We start from the raw sequence: 17,043 nt of genomic DNA on the forward strand, positions 1-17,043 counted from the left end.
CATTAATGCAAGTATTTATTAACACAAATCAAAATGAATATTTATACATTAATAATCCATCAATTAATTTGAAGTATAATAATCCCCTGTTTAGAGTTTAAATGCCGTATACGTTTATTTATTCACTTCTTTATTTGTTCCAATGTTACTCGGCACACAACACATTCTCTCTCTCTCTCTCTCTCTCTCTCTCTCTCTCTCTCTCTCTCTCATGCACACCTAAAAACACACACACCTCTTCATTTCTGTGAAGAAGTAGGTCAGGACCCACATGGATTAGCCATCTCGGCGCAGGAACGCTATTCTAGGATAAACTCCTTCTTTTCCTCCTGCTTGTGTTTTTGTGTGTTGTTGTTGTTGTTGTTTATGTACAGTTGTGTTCACCGGCATCTGAAAGAAAAACAGAGTAACCCGATATCTTCCTCCTTCATTTCTTCCTCTGAGAGATCTGATCTATCCAAACCGCACCCAGGCGAACACATCCTGATAGAAGAGCAGGTGGTGTTCCTCAGGGCTCAGTTCTGGGGCAGATATCATTCCTGTTTCACCAGAAATCACATGTCGGCAGCAACAGGAAACTCAGTGAAGCTCAGTTCATTTTCTATACCACGTATCAGATTCACAGATGTTTACGGTTTACATAACTCTGAGGCTTCCAGTATTCCTTGTTATTATTTTTATTGTTACAGTTATGGCGGTTGTTGCTGCTGTTGTTGTTGTTCTTAAAGGAGTTGGATGTCTTCCCTTCTGGGGGATCTAAAAGACACAAACTAACCCCAGGTCATGTTTCCTCTTTTGTGAAATGTAATATAACTGTGATACGAATGACCCAGGTGAAATTTCCTGACTGAAAGTAGATGGTGTTCCTCAGGGCTCCGCTCTGGGACCACTGTAAATGTGCTTTTTTTAACATTTCGCTGGTTAGGGAAATATATATAGATCTCAGGACTAGTGAAAGTGTTGAAGGACTTATTATCTTTAGTAAACACATCTTTGCTTGGTTTGTGTTTCGTTATTAACACCATGTTTCCAACAAGGGACACTGAATTCACATGAACAGTAATAATACAAATGAATGAGATTCTGAACGTAGCGTAGAGAGAGATGCTACTCAACAGGACAATGCTGGTCATTTTATTCAGAGTTAGAATTAAGATAAAGAGTTAGATAAGATAAGAGTTAGAAATAAGATAAAGTTTCTAAACTGTGGTCTCAAGGCGTATATGAGGTTTTTCATTATTCAAGTGCAAATAAAAATGTGAGTTACACGAGTTATCTAAGAGTAGATTTCCTTGTGTGGGGAGTTTTGAGTTTTACTGCAGCTCTCTGAATCGTAACCGTATGGCCCAGAGACGCGTGAGTTAAAGACCACGTTCACGATTGTATTAAGAAACCCTGTGAATAAAGCTCTGAGTGAGTCTCCTCTCCATGTGCTGCTCTGCAGTCGGTTTGCTCTGGAAACCGCTCTGATGTGTTTACAAAGCCCCAGTGTCTGTAAATGGGTAAAAAAACAGTGTCTGGGTCCGGTGCTAGGCTTTCTCTCTCTCTGCTCACGGCAGAGAAACATCATCTGGAGGTTTTTAGACAACGGAGAAACTCCAAACCAAGATGAGGATGTTGCTCTATTCCTGCTCCATAGGGGGGTAACACTGACTTATTTCTGATGTTACAGTTACATTACTTAAGGTGGAACTGACTCTAAATTCAGGAGAGCACTAACTGCATGAAAGTAAACATAGAGCGAACATGCTACAAAACTAAACAGCTGGAGTTACACATGAGTTTCTGTGGGAATTCAAACAGTGAATAAACACTTACAGACAATTTACACTTCAGACATCAACAAGATACAGTCCTTATTCCCTTCAAACACACCATTCCACCTTAAAAGACGTGGCAATTAGAACTGCTTTTCCCCACAATCATAGACGTCTCCTGTAATGCGAAAGAGTGAGTTTACTAATTACTCACATTTTTATTTGCACTTGAAATATTTTACATTAAAAACCTTATGTATGCCTTCAGATCACAGTTTAGAAAGATGATTGTTTGGTTTAAATATTAACTCTGTAAGTTTATCTCCAGAGAGATTGGGTCAGATCTGGACGTCTTTATAAATGTGACCCTGCTGCAGCTTTACGGCCCGAGTGTGTCGGCTGTAAATGGGTGTTTATTGGAAGCAGCCCTCCTCGGATGAGATGTGTGTTCTGATTGATGCTGATGCTAAAGATACACAGGTGAGGGGTCACTCAGGGGCTGAGAGCAGAGCGGTGTCAGTGACGTCAGGTCCTCCGAGACGGGCTGGTTACAGAGGGGGTTTCTGGGGGTTTTAGAAGGGGTCTTTTTTATTTTGTACAAACCGTATTTGAGAGTTTCTCAGAGGGAGAGAGAGAGAGAGAGAGACAGCAATGGCATCCTTCCGTCTTTTGCACAGATAAAGCTGGAGATGTCTCAGTGGGCTACTTCAGCGCTGTCATTATCTCTCTCTTTCTCTCTCTCTCTCTCTCTTTTCACCTCTTTTTTCCCCTCACAGTTGTCAGGAGATAGTCCCTTGTGCTTTACTGTTGACTCTGGGTGTGTGTGTGTGTGTGTGTGTGTGTGTATCACTGTGCAGTCTCTTTGAGTGTTGACATAGTGTGTGTGTATGTATGTGTGTGTGTGTGTGTGTGTGTGTGTGTGTGTGACCTTTGAGTGAATGCCCATCCATTAGGGAACACCACAAGAGATAAGAGACACAGAGCTGTCCTGTTAGAGAGAGAGAGAGAGAGAGAGAGAGAGAGAGAGAGAGAGAGAGAGAGAGAGATTAAACAGAGGACAGCTGGAGAGAAATAAAGAGAGTAAGAGAAAGAGGAGAGTCCTACATCTGAATTCCACACCAGACCCAAGTGTGAACAAGTACGCTGCCCTGGTGGAGATCCGACTCTGACGTCCCCACGATGTTCATGTTCTAATGAGGCCAGGGGCGTAGGACCCCACAAAGCTATAAATACACACGTAGTGTACAGACATCTCTCATTAAAGTACAGTCTTCAGGCACCATTTCCACATTTCTACCCACAGGCCGGCCTCTATCTCTCTGCCCCATCACTCCATCACTCCATCCCTCCCTCCGTCAGTTTGTCAGTTGTCTTTGTTGTTTGCAGAACCTTTCTCTATCAGTCTTCTCCATCAGTCCGTCTTTGCTTTTCAGCCTACCGTGTGTTTATGTTCTCCTCTTTCACATCCCTCTCTCTCTCTATCACTCCATCTCTATTCACTTCCTCCATCCATCTTTCTTCTGTCCACACATCCACCTCATCCATCTCTCCTCCTGTCCTCCCTCTCTCCACCTGCACCCCTCCTCTCTCGCTCTTCTCTCGCCCTCTTTCTGAGTGCGTTCCTTCTCGCCCTCTGTTTCCTTTTCTGTTCTTCCTCCCCACTTGCTCTCTTTTACTCTCTCCTCTTTCCTTCTTTCTTTTTCTTTTTTTCTCTATAGGCCCCCCGTGTTTGTTCTCTGACTTTGTCGTCCTTCTTCTTTCTTTTCTATTTCTACTCCTCTTTATCTTAGTCTCTCCACCTTTCCTGTTGTTTTCTCAGTCCTACACTTTCTTTTCCTTTCCTCCCTCGCTGTCTCATACTCCTATCTTTCTTTCTCTCCCTCTGCCCTCTTCTTGCCCCTCTCCCTCCCTCACCCCCCCCCCTTATCTCTGTCTTTCTCCAGTGCACTCTTCCTTTCTTCTTTTTCCTAATTTCTCTCCCGTAGCCTGGAGCTGGGCTCTAATGACGGGTTGAAGAGAGAACCGAGTCTCAGTTAAACACACATACACACACACACACACACACACACACGCACACGCATGCACACACACACTTCCAAAACACACCTGAAGGAGGGAGATAATGACCTCTTTCCTTCTTTTCCTTTTACACACATAGAGAGGGAGAGAGAGAGAGGGAGAGAGAGAGGGAGAGAGAGAGAGAGAGAGAGAGTGCAAAAGTGCATCTAAGTTAATCAGAAGGTGCTGATTCGACTTTAACGATGTTTGTCAGATTTTAACCCAAATCTAATCCTTTAGAAAAAAATAAACTTCACATTTTAAGAGAGAAAAATTACACAATTTGAACAATTTAACAATAAAACTCACTGAATCAGCCCCCTACCATCCCTACACACACTCACACACACACACACATACTCACACACTTACACACACACACACACACACACACACACACACAAACATAACTGAATCATTTATTAAAGAATCATAATTGATTGAATCATTTTCCAGTGAGGTATTGGATCATTTCTAAAGGAATCCCATATCAACCAATGAGATCTGTATTTTTATTAGAGCTCTATTTTAATCCACTTTTATATTTTTCCATAATTCTGTCAAAGTCTGTTATTATCTGCTGTGAAGAGTCTAAGGTATAAAACATATTCTGGTTTGTTTGACACCTTTGTGTTTACTACAAAATTCCATGTGTTCCTTCATAGTTTTAATGTCTTCCACATGCATTTACAATGTAGAAAATAACAATAAAATAAAGAAAAAACAGTGAATGAGAAGGTGTCCAAACTTTTGACTGGTGATATATATCTTTAACATATTTTTTATACTTATTTTGAATCGCTGTTTTGTCATTAGGGTGTCACAGTGGAGCAGCAGGTAGTGTCTCTGTCACAGCTCCAGGGTCCTGGAGGTTGTGGGTTCTAGTCCCGCTCCGGGTGACTGTCTGTGAGGAGTGTGGTGTGTTCTCCCTGTGTCTGCATGGGTTTCCTCCGGGTGACTGTCTGTGAGGAGTGTGGTGTGTTCTCCCTGTGTCTGCATGGGTTTCCTCCGGGTGACTGTCTGTGAGGAGTGTGGTGTGTTCTCCCTGTGTCTGCATGGGTTTCCTCCGGGTGACTGTCTGTGAGGAGTGTGGTGTGTTCTCCATGTGTCTGCGTGGGTTTCCTCCGGGTAACTGTCTGTGAGGAGTGTGGTGTGTTCTCCATGTGTCTGCGTGGGTTTCCTCCGGGTGACTGTCTGTGAGGAGTGTGGTGTGTTCTCCTTGTGTCTGCGTGGGTTTCCTCCAGGTGACTGTCTGTGAGGAGTGTGGTGTGTTCTCCCTGTGTCTGCATGGGTTTCCTCTGTGTGACTGTCTGTGAGGAGTGTGGTGTGTTCTCCCTGTGTCTGCATGGGTTTCCTCCGGGTGACTGTCTGTGAGGAGTGTGGTGTGTTCTCCATGTGTCTGCGTGGGTTTCCTCCGGGTAACTGTCTGTGAGGAGTGTGGTGTGTTCTCCATGTGTCTGCGTGGGTTTCCTCCAGGTGACTGTCTGTGAGGAGTGTGGTGTGTTCTCCCTGTGTCTGCGTGGGTTTCCTCCGGGTGACTGTCTGTGAGGAGTGTGGTGTGTTCTCCCTGTGTCTGCGTGGGTTCCCTCCGGGTGACTGTCTGTGAGGAGTGTGGTGTGTTCTCCCTGTGTCTGCGTGGGTTTCCTCCAGGTGACTGTCTGTGAGGAGTGTGGTGTGCTCTCTCTGTCTGCGTGGGTTTCCTCCGGGCGATTGTAAGGAGTGTGGTGTGTTCTCCCTGTGTCTGCGTGGGTTTCCTCTGGGTGCTCCGGTTTCCTCCCACGCTCCAAAAACACACATTGGTAGATGGATTGGAGACTCAAAAATGTCCATAGATGTGAGTGAATGTGTGAGTGTGTGTTGCCCTGTGAAGGACTGGCGCCCCCTCCAGGGTGTGTTCCTGCTTTGCACCCAGTGATTCTGGGTAGGCTCCAGACCCACCGTCGTCCTGAACTGGACAAGGGTTACAGACAATGAATGAATGAATTGTCATTTTATTAAACTTAAAATCACCTAAAAATGAAGCGGTGTGAAAAGTGAAGAGTTTATTGGGCGCTACATTGGTTCTGAGCTCCATCAGGAAAAAGCTGCAGAAGACTGTGATGGGTTTGTTCTGTTCTTGGGGATAATATTGTGTCCAAAAGTCTGTGTGAGTGTAGGTTTAGACCAGTTACAGATGGGGGTTTGTTAGAGATGGGGAACAGAGCGCATTAACACTGCATTTTTAGGACATTTTTGTTGAGTAAATTTGTGATGTTTTCTAGCACATGACAGTTACATTCAAACCACATATGAGCAGAGAGTGCAACTCACTCCAAAAAAGTCAGACGGAGGCGACCCTCACTGGGCTGTGTTTTAAGGCGGCTGTTAAGGTGGATCAGTGAGTTCAGGCTCATTGTGTTGACTGCCCTCTGTTTGAACTCTTTTCCCAGTGGATTTTCTCCTCTTTTCTGACCTCCACTTGATTCTCTCACTTCACTGAAACCCCACCCCCCCCACAACACACACGCCTTCCATTAGCCACATATCGTACTGAGTTCACCACACTGTCTGTGAAGAATGTGTTCTCCCTGTGTCTGTGTGGGTTGTCTAGTAGCTGATGTGTGGTGAGGGCACTTTCCAGGTGAATGCTGCACGTTTATAAACGAGGCTTTAATGATTTTTGTTTTCGTGAAACCTTAACTTTAAAGATGAAGGTCATGATTTTAACAAAAAAAAAAACACTTTTATAAAATTCAGATGATGTTTCCTATTCATCCCTAGTCTTTCTGATGCTCTAAACCACACTAATGTGTTTACGAAGCCCCAGTGTCTGTAAATGGGTAAAAAAAACAAAGTGTCTGGGTCCGGTGCTAGGCTTTCTCTCTCTCTGCTCACGGCAGAGAAACGCCATCTGGAGGTTTTTAGACAACGGAGAGACTCCAAACGCTGAAAAGCACCAACCGAGATGAGGATGTTGCTCTATTCCTGCTCCATAGGGGGGTAACACTGACTTATTTCAGATCACTTAAGGTGGAAATGTCACCACTTCTGACAGTGCTACAAAACTAAAATTTGATAATTCATTCATTGTCTGTAGCCCTTATTCAGTTCAGGGCAGCGGTGGGTCCAAAGCCTACACGGAATCACTGGGCACGAACCCACAACCTCCAGGACCCTGGAGCTGTGACAGTGACACTACCTGCTGCTCCACTGTGACGCCCTGTGGGAATTAAAACAGTAAATAAAAACTTACAGATGAGTTACACTTCAGCCGCGTGTAAACAACTGTCGTTATTCTGCTCAAAAACACCATTCCTCCTTAAAAGATGCAGAGCTTAAAACTGCATTTCCCCAGTCGTAGACGTCCCCTTTAACCGCTGCTATGTTCCCTAAGCTCTTTATTACCTGGTTGGGTTTATTGGGGAGTGTCTGATTTGGGAAAACACTAAAGTATAGAGCGCATAACTGGCCTGAGGTCAAGCGGGTAACTTCCTTTAATGTTCAACACAACAACTCTTATAACGCCTCGTAAAACAAGACTCAGCTCATCTCAATGGCTCTTTATCTGCATTACATCTCACTCTACTGAGCAATAAAGTCTTTAACCTGTTTACACAACGTCCAGATCAGCCTCCACCACTCTTCCGCCATAAACTCCCTCCCTCCTTCAGCTCCAGAGGAAAGCAGAGCATCCCTGCGCTTTAATAAACTGAACAGATCTCTTTTACATCTCTCTAGTGTCTCCTAAATATCTCTGAAGCTCCTCCTCAATATATCAGTAATGAATAAGTAGTATCTCCTTAATATCTCAGTAGTGTCTTTTAAACATTGCTGTAATATTTGATTAATATCTCTGTAGTTCCTCCTTAACGTCTCAGCAGTTTCTCCTTAATATCTCAGTAGTGTCTCTTTAACATCTTTGGAGCTCCTCCTCAATATCTCATTAATAAGTAAGTAGTGTCTCCTTTATACCTCACTAGCATCTCCTTAATATCTGTGGAATGCCTCAGTAATATCTCAGGTGTCTCCTTAATATCTCTTCAGTACCTCATTAATATCTCAGTAGTGTCTCTTTAATATCTTTGGAGCTCCTCCTCAATATCTCATTAATATGTAAGTAGTGCTTCCTTTATACCTCACTAGCATCTCCTTAATATCCATGGAACGCCTCAGTAATATCTCAGGAATGTCTTCTTAATATCTCTTCAGTGCCTCATTAATATCTCAGGAATTTCTCTGTAGTTTCACCTGGACAACACAGAGTACTCCCTCTGGATGCTGTAGAAAACTGGACATAAGCATCACACGTCTCAATTTTATTTTGTTGATGTTCATTAAAGAGCAAATTTTGAGCAAATAATCTTTCCTCTGTAATGTGACCCCTACCCCACCCCTGTGCCCTCACCCCGGCCCATAATCCCCTGCCCCTCCCAGCCGAGTCCCGAACCCCAGCCTGTGTGATTAAACCTCCGTTAATCTGCAGCCGCCTTGGCCCCTGACCCTGAGACAAGCTCCAGTGTGGGGGCAGACGTTCTCACGTTTCTCTGGCCTCTGTGTGTAAGTGCAGACTCAGGAGCAGCCTGTTTTCACAGCTTTGTTTACAGCTGCGCGGCCGAGGGTCTCACGTTTGTTTACTTCATAAACATCTCTCTGGAAAACACCAAGTATTTGTGCTGCGTTTAAAGAGAGAATGCCACCCAAAGTTTTTGCTTAATTACAGAGTTCTAATGTAAACAAAGCCAGTGAGTGTGTGTGTGACTGGGTGAATGTGTGACTAAGCGCACGCGCGCACGCATGTGTGTGTGTGTGTGACTGGGTGAGTAAATAAGTAAGAGTGTGTGTGTGTGTGTGTGAGAGAGACTGGGTGAGTGTATGTGACTGGGTGAGTAAGTGTGTGTTTGTGAGTGTGAGACTGGGTAAGTAAGTGTGTGTGACTGGGTAAGTGTGTGTGTGAGAGAGAGAGAGAGAGAGAGAGAGAGAGAGAGAGAGAGAGAGAGAGAGAGAGAGAGAGAGAGAGAGAGAGAGAGAGAGAGAGAGAGAGAGAGAGAGAGAGAGAGAGAGAGAGAGAGAGAGAGAGAGAGAGAGAGAGAGAGAGAGAGAGAGAGAGAGAGAGAGAGAGAGAGAGAGAGAGAGAGAGAGAGACTGGGTGAGTGTATGTGACTGGGTGTGTAAGTGTGTGAGTGTTTATGAGAGACTGGGTGAGTAAGTGTGTGTGACTGGGTGAGTGTGTGACTAAGCGCGCGTGTGTGTGTGTGTTTGTGAGAGACTGGGTAAGTAAGTGTGTGTGACTGGGTAAGTGTGTGTGTGTGTGACTGGGTGAGTGTGTGACTAAACGCGCGCATGTGTGTGTGTGTTTGAGAGAGACTGGGTGAGTAAGTGTGTGTGACTGGGTGAGTGTGTGTGTTCTGTGAATGACCCTGATCAGGATGAAGTGCTTACAGTAAGTGGATGGATGGATGAATACAGTGTGTTTGAGCTGATGACGAGGTAAACACAGGATACTGTTCAGAAAATATCTTCAATTTGATCCGATTTTCCAAAATATCATCGCTTTGACCATGTGTGTATCCCACAGTGTCAATCAGGTCTAACAGAGTTAAGCTCCTAGCTCCCTTGTTCACACACATACTCAAAAGATATGAGGATTTTTATCTGGTGACTGAGTTCCAGTGTGAAAGTAAAGAGTAATGGTGGTAGAGTCAGGCGATGTTTACTCGTGTGGCGTGTTGTTGTTGTTGTTGTTTGGACTGAACATGGCTCCGCCCCCAGTTCTTCACAGAGCAGTTTTTCTTGTCACACATTTGGCTTTCGCTGGAGATTTTATTCAGACACCGACCCAAGGAGCGTTTGACCCTCTTCAGAAACCCCTCGGGGGAATGTTACGAGCTGCTGCTGTGAGTCGGATAAAAACTAATGTGAAAGCTGCAGAGATTTTACAAGCGGTAAGTTTGTGCTGGAGCTCTGAGTTTCCTGGTGAGTGCTCTGCAGGGTTCACACCTCACAATCAGTCCACAAAACCGTAACAGAACAGGGACTGAAACAGAACCCGGTTCCAGGACCATATTTGGACGGTGGAAAAGGAAGAGAGTCGATTAGGTTCCATTCAGTGGAAAAAATCTTCAGAAACTTAATTTCTCCACTAACTGAATAGATCTGAGCTAAAAGAGGGTTAATAAATGTGAATATTTGACATAACCACCCCATCTACAGGCAGCGCACTGGCAAGAAATCACTCCGAGGAATGCTAGCACTGACCAGCACTAAACCTTTCCCCCTCTGGCCTTCAGCAACACAGCCATAAGTCCTCATTAACTCTGATTTATCATCTCCACACTCTCCCTCCGCTCTTTAAGGGTCTTGAAAGGCTTCTTAATTATCTACTCGCAGCAGAGCAGCACAACCTGGTAGGATCCAGCTTCCCAAGCAGGAGATCTCAGTTTTGCCTGATGTTAAGCCTCTCCAAAAAAAAAAAAAAAGAGTTAAAGGGCAATCCACAAATTAAGGCTTTAAAATTTCTGGCTAACTCTGAAACAACACAAGGTTTAGAGACACGTCTGGTTTACTGTAGGTGTTTGTAATGCTGCACAACTCCTACATAAACATCTGTAAAAGCTTATTTCCAGAGTTAGTGAGTGGTCAATAAGCCTTTACAGATGTTTACAGAGACGCAAGGCTGAAGCCAGTAGATGTGAAGAGTTAATGCAGGTCTTATGAAGCTTTATAACTGAAAACATACAGTAAACAGTCCCCCACTAATAACATAAACAAGGCCTTTAAAGCTGGTTATCTCTGTTTAACAGCATTGGTCCTCTAGTTTAGCCTGAGATTTATTTAACCTTATGGTGCCATTCCACTGCATGTTACTGACTCTACCTGTCTTTACTGGACCCTACCAGTCTCTACTGGACTGTACACGCTGTCGGTCCCTCGTTGGTACCATGTATCTGGTGTCGTCTCTAACCTGTCTCTAAGGGGAACAGTGGGCTTTGGAACCACAACAACGGTGGCGGTAACTTTAAGTGGTGTTTACTCGTGGTGTATTGGCGTGTTGTTGTTGTTGTTTGGGACTGAACACAGCTCCGTCATCAGTTCAGACAGATCAGTAGAGTTTGTTCCTTCCTTGTTGCAGCGTCCAGCTCTCGCTGGATTCTTTCATCGGCCACCGATCCAAGGAGCGTTTGAACCTCTTCAAAAGACCACGGCGTAATTTTACAAGCTGCCGTCGTGAGTCGGATAAAAACAAACGTGATCTCTGCTGCAGCTGGAGATTTTACAGATGGAGAATTGGTGCTGGTCGTCTGCGTTGCGTGGCGTAGAGTGACAACTCTCTCTGGACAATCACCGCTCTGCAAGGTTTACACGCCACGGTTTAGACCCTACTCGACTCACTCAGGACCACGTAAGGCTACAAGACACCAACACAAACATCTGAAAAAAGAACTACTCCAAACAGACACATCCCTCTAGAGAGCAGCGAGACAACTATAGCTTGAGTAATGTATTTCTGTGCGCACTTAGTGAGGTATTACCCACTCTACAACATACACACAGCCTAGAACTGCAGTGTTTAATCCATGAAAGTTAAATATGTAAATGGTTCTGATTTACAGCACTTGTCTCAATGGTAAACATGATTTTCACGCTCTAAGATCCGTGGGGCCTCTGCTACCACCCTAAACACACACAAATCCTGCAGTTCCACTCCCTGAGCAGCCAAGAGGTCATGTAACGGCATGTTGGCCTCCTCTCTGTCAAGCTTTAAGTCTCTGCATGTGTGGGCATAAGGACTCGATTACATCAAGGCAATAAAGCAGAAGGGGAAATATGAAAATATTTATCTTTGGAAAACTTAAAGGAGTACTTAAGAAAATAAAGCTTTTCATACCCTTTCCTCCTAATGCAGTCAGCATGATTGTGTACTGAAAGCAACTCCATCCATTCATTCATTGTCTGTAACCTTTATCCAGTTCAGAGCGGAGGTGTGTCCGGAGCCTACCCGGAATCACTGGGTGCAAGTTGGGAACACACCCTGGAGGGAGAACACATATTCACTCACACCTACGGACACTTTTGAGTCTCCAATACACCGACCAACGTGTGTTTTTGGAGCGTGGGAGGAAACCCACGCAGACACAGGGAGAACACACACACCCCTCACAGACAGTCACCCGGAGGAAACCCACACAGATACAGAGAGAACACACCACACTCCTCACAGACAGTCACCCGGCGGAAACCCACGCAGACACAGAGAGAACACACACACCCCTCACAGACAGTCACCCGGAGGAAACCCACACAGATACAGAGAGAACACACCACACTCCTCACAGACAGACACCTGGCGGAAACCCACGCAGACACAGAGAACACACCACACTCCTCAGTCACCCAGAGGAAACCCACGCAGACACAGGGAGAACACACCACACTCCTCACAGTCACCCAGAGGAAACCCACACAGACACAGGGAGAACACACCACACTCCTCACCTACAGTAACCTGGGGCTGTGTGACTGCATCACTACACCTGCTGCACCACCATGCTGCCCAAGCAACACTCTAGAATTTTAGTCCTTAAAGAATTACAGTTTCCAAGTCATTGTGAAGCTCTGCTGAGCTGGAAGAGAGAATAGAGCCTGTAGCAGCTTTGGGTTCAGCACTGCAGAAATTACACTATGTAACTTCTAGAGAATATGAAGCCAGCCCTTCCTTCTCACCTTTATTTCAGGAGTGCTGTAAAAGTGAGCTAGTCAGTAACTGTAGGAGCCACCCTGGAGCAACAATATCTTGCCTAACGTTGCTTTAAAGATGTGGCCAACAGTTAAGTCTTAGTGCTGTTTCAAAGTGGGGTCTATGCACAGACCCCATCCACCCAGGTACAGATTTAAAAACCAATGCCATTTTCCTGCCATCCAACTGAAACTAGAGGCTTTTGAACAAGTCAGCAGTGCATATACAGCAAGATGCAGCTTTAAGAATGTACTTTTAAACTGGTGAAAACTACTTTAAACGTTCACTGTTCTTTATGGAACCATCAGTGGTTCTCCTATGGCTTTGACCCTTTTGTAGCACCATTGAGAGTCAATTAGAAATGTTATTGCACTGTTATGACCTAGATTCTGTAATTTCACAACTATGTGGTACACTACAGTGTAGTGAGGGCTTCAGGATTAATCTGGCTTCTCAGGCTTTGTGGTATTGATGACTCTTGAAGCGGTACTATGGCCCCCTACTGGACTGGCATAAGGCAACCGTTTGTATTCATCATGATCTGTGGACAGGGCCTCATTTAAAGTGAACTGAACCTTTAAAAATAAAGGTAAAGCTGCCCACGTTTCTTCCCAAACCCAGAAACCAAACCAAGTCACTTCCATTAACTACAAAAAAAAAAAAGCTTTATTTGATTATTTAAAAGTGCAAGTTAAAAACTACTTTGATTCACTTCACCACCACCTTCTTTCCCTTCCTCCCCACAGCTTTAGGAGCTTCCTCTCCATCACTCCCCATCGGAGCCGCTTTCTTCCCTCCACCTTCTGTTTTCTGAGCAGCTTTCTTCCCCTTCTTGGGCGCCGCTGCCTGTGCTCCCTTATTCCCTCCTTCATCATCTGCTTTCTGAGCCCCTCTCTTCCCTCCCTTCTTCGCCGTAGGTTTCTCAGGAGCCTCTCCCTCACTCTTTGAGGTTTGAGCTTTAGACTCAGACGACTCCTCTTTGCCAGGGCCTTGCTTGGATTTGGGTTTTTTAGCTGGAGCCACCTTTGAAGCTGTGGCATCCGTCTTGGTTTTCTTGGGTTTGATTCCCTTAGAGGAAGAAATTGATCAGTTTTTCAGCAAGTTTGTTTATAACTATAAATTGATCATGCTGCGATGTGGCAAAACCAGGCCAGAAATATTCGTGTTTTTAAAAAGAGCCCCCGTTTAGAACTGAGCCCCATTTGACCCAGAGATCTTCCAGAGACTCCAGTCACAGCAAGAGATCTCAGACATGTCTCAGCCCCAACTGAGGGGCATAGGGTCTGGTGATGAGTGACAACCAGGCAGACTACAGCCCAACATTCATGAACTTAGTTTGAGGCTACAGCATGATCAGTGTGTAATTAGTCATTTACCAACCAACTGGGGGGGGGGGCAGGGGATGAGGCACAAAACCAGTGAATAACTTAAGATTCACTTACATCAGGAGCAGGGCTTGCTTTCTTCGCAGCCTTAGTCTTCACCTTCCCTGAAAAAAGAAGCTCCATAAGCTACAAATAAACACAGCTCAGTAAACAAGCACAAAGACATGCACTCCTACCTGCTTCTTTAGCTTTGGCCTTTCCAACATTGGGGTTAGTGTTCTCCTTCACCTCTTTGGTCTTCGTTGGTTTAGGTTCTTTTCTCACTGCAAGCTGAACACAAGTTGTAGACCAATTAGAGGAGTTCAGGAATGACCTCCCTGCATCCTGAGCTCAGGCGGAGGAGAGGGTAGGATGCAAACGCAAGTCAATCCTAAAGAGTTTTAAGTTTTGCCTTTATACACTGCACTAAACAAAGGTTTACTACACCCCCACTTGTTGTATTTAGCTTACAGAAAGAAGCCATCTAATACCCATCCCTTTTATTATAAAGAGCCTGTAGATTTGATAAAACTTGTCAAGGCAGAGCATGACTGATTTGAACGAGTCGCGAGGTTTGGTCAGAGGAGTGTCAAGTATCTGAATCGAAAGAAATCCAAGTTTGTCCCTGGAGAAGCCAGTTAATGCTCCACAGAGCAGGTCTCACAGGGTGGCTATGCTTAACAGGTTCAGTAAAGATATAAGAGCAAACTAGTATAACAAGCCAGCCATTATGTGAAGAAACATGTCAAAACCACTCCTTTTGAAGGAATGGCATTGGGAAGTATACATTTCTATTTTAGCTTGAAGCTACAAGGCTAATACAAGTGTGGCCTTGCATCCAAGGACTGTGACACAAGGCACTGAAGACCTCCCCCTTGTGGTGCAGTTCCTAGTGCAAGTTTTAATGGTGTCATGTGGTGGTTCACAGCTAAGACAAGTTTACTACAGCAGATAAACATCAGTTGATCAGCCATGACTTTAATTGTTCCTCACCCTGAAGCGACCCTGAGCTCCAGTCGTATTCGAGTTCGCAGGTCGTATAAAAGTCCCCAACTCCAGGCCTTTAACAAGAGCCTTCCTGACCATGAAATTCACCCTGGACTCATCCACAGTGGGGTGTTTCTCTCTGATGAAGGTGCGGATGGCTTGAGCAGAGACGCCTTTCCTAGAGTCCAGCTCCTTCAGAGCCTCCTTCACCATCACCAGCGTAGTCGGGTGAGTCGGGACTTTCCTTGGTTCCTTCTTACCCTGCTCCTCAGACCCTCCTGTAATTAATAATCCCTCAATGTAATATCTTATTACTACATTTTGACTGGGCAGTTTTGCTCTTGTGAATACTAATTGGATATTTATATACACAGATTGTGTTTGTCATGGTTTAAGAGCAACCAAACTAGCTAAGTGCTAAAATAAATGTATATTAACTAATTAATAAGCAAATATTAAGGGTGTGGACTTAAACCTGACTTTGGATTAATGAGTTTAGGTACAAAAGCATTTCTCAGGAAATGTCTCACTTTAAACAATTCCACCTTAACTTCTGCACTACCCCAGGTACTGCCTGCAATACAGAGTCTTTAAGTTGCCTTAAAAATAAAGTGTAAGGAAATAAAGTTTAAATTCCCCCACCTTAAACTGAGCAGTTACACTGGCAGATCAATTTACAGAAGCTGAGTCGATTTAACGTCCTTAAACCACCTTAAACTGGGCCAGTACTAAGCCATTTAAGGTGGAGCGGTACCCGAATAAAAATTCTCATCCACCTTAAAAGCAGCACTCGCATTTAAGGTGTCCTGACAGGCTAAATAAGAATACGACTGGAGACCGCCATCTTGTTATTTAAGGTGGAACGGATTTTTTTTTAAATAAAACCAAACGTTTACCGCTTGAGAAAAATAGTGAGGCATCATCTTCACTTAAAAAGGAGAACTAAAGCCAAGTTAGTTTAGAAACTTCACTAGTGCTGCATTATTTAAGGTGGAACAGAAAGCATAATTCAAAAAGGCTTTAAACTGGAGCAACGAGGCAAAACTTCTTTTAATGTGTAGGTGAAGCTTCATTTAAGGGTAAATAAACACAGCTGTTAATTATACCATTAAAACTAGTGATATCTAATGTATGTTACAGAAAACAAATCAAACAACAATTCATGTTCCAAACCTGTGTGCTCCTCAGCCATTTCGCTCTCAGGAGGAACAGCACTGACTTTAGCTTCTACTATTGCCTTTTTAGGAGCCATTTTAAAACTCTTCACAAACTTAAAACTCAAAGAAACACAGCTTTACTAAAAACTCAGACTCCTGAACTCCTAAAGCTGCCTTTGCCCAGAGCCCTTTATCTCTCAGAGACAGAGGGGTCCTCAGAGCCTCAGCTGTGCCTCATTTCATGACGTCACTGCCAATCAATCAATTATAATCATGAACCTGCTGTGCCTCAACCTCACAGCAGCATTGTTTCAGGCCCCTTTCAAGCTACAGACGCAAAGACTCTTGAACTTTCTGGATTCTAACAGATTTTGACCAGATGTTTGACGTTTTGTCCCAGAATAATTGCTCATTATCCCAACATAATTCATCTTTTTTTTGGGGGGGGGACAAAATAATGATCTTTTAACTCGGACACGTTTGTCTTATATATTGTTAGTGATGCTATTGTACTTTATCTGTAAGTTAAAGTAGCTGCAATACTCTAGAGGTTATGGTTTAATTGAATTAATTTATTGATTTGATCTCTGTGTGAGTTGGGTTTGTTTTTCAGATGAGGCCTGTATCTTTTCAGAACTGTCAAAGCATGAAATGACACAGTGAGTGAATAAATCTCTGAACTCTAAACAGTTAAAATGACCTCAGCGTTACGAATTCTTTAACGGAAAACAGACCCTGCTCTTATTCGTTGATGTTTAACCCACAGCAAAATGGATGCTGAGATTCATTCAGAGATGTTTGTTTTATTAATGTTTTTGTTTTGGGTTCAGTTTTAGTCCATTTTCACCATCAGTGCAGATATTTCAGGTCGTTACAAACGACTCTCTCTTTCCAAACGCACAAATTTAATCAGAATAATGAAAACAGTGCAGTTTGGTTCAGTCAGCCCTGTGTTAGAGGCTGTTTACAATCATCTGCACATCAATAATCACATGTTACAACAGCGT

The 17,043-nt window shown here is 44.0% G+C and overlaps 1 protein-coding gene across 1 annotated transcript; it reads right to left on the reverse strand.

Moving 5' to 3' along the window:
• Positions 1–13,179: 13,179 nt before the first annotated feature.
• On the reverse strand, positions 13,180–16,228 carry h1m (linker histone H1M). Its single transcript, XM_066659202.1, has 5 exons — positions 16,053–16,228; positions 14,886–15,157; positions 14,090–14,183; positions 13,971–14,017; positions 13,180–13,596 (listed from the first exon to the last, which is right to left on the reverse strand). Exons 1-5 carry the CDS (start codon positions 16,129–16,131, stop codon positions 13,237–13,239), a joined length of 852 nt encoding a protein of 283 aa, XP_066515299.1. The 5' UTR covers positions 16,132–16,228; the 3' UTR covers positions 13,180–13,236.
• Positions 16,229–17,043: the final 815 nt, after the last annotated feature.

This window comes from Hoplias malabaricus, unplaced genomic scaffold (genome assembly GCF_029633855.1).
Source record: "Hoplias malabaricus isolate fHopMal1 unplaced genomic scaffold, fHopMal1.hap1 scaffold_267, whole genome shotgun sequence".
NCBI classification, from domain to species: domain Eukaryota; kingdom Metazoa; phylum Chordata; class Actinopteri; order Characiformes; family Erythrinidae; genus Hoplias; species Hoplias malabaricus.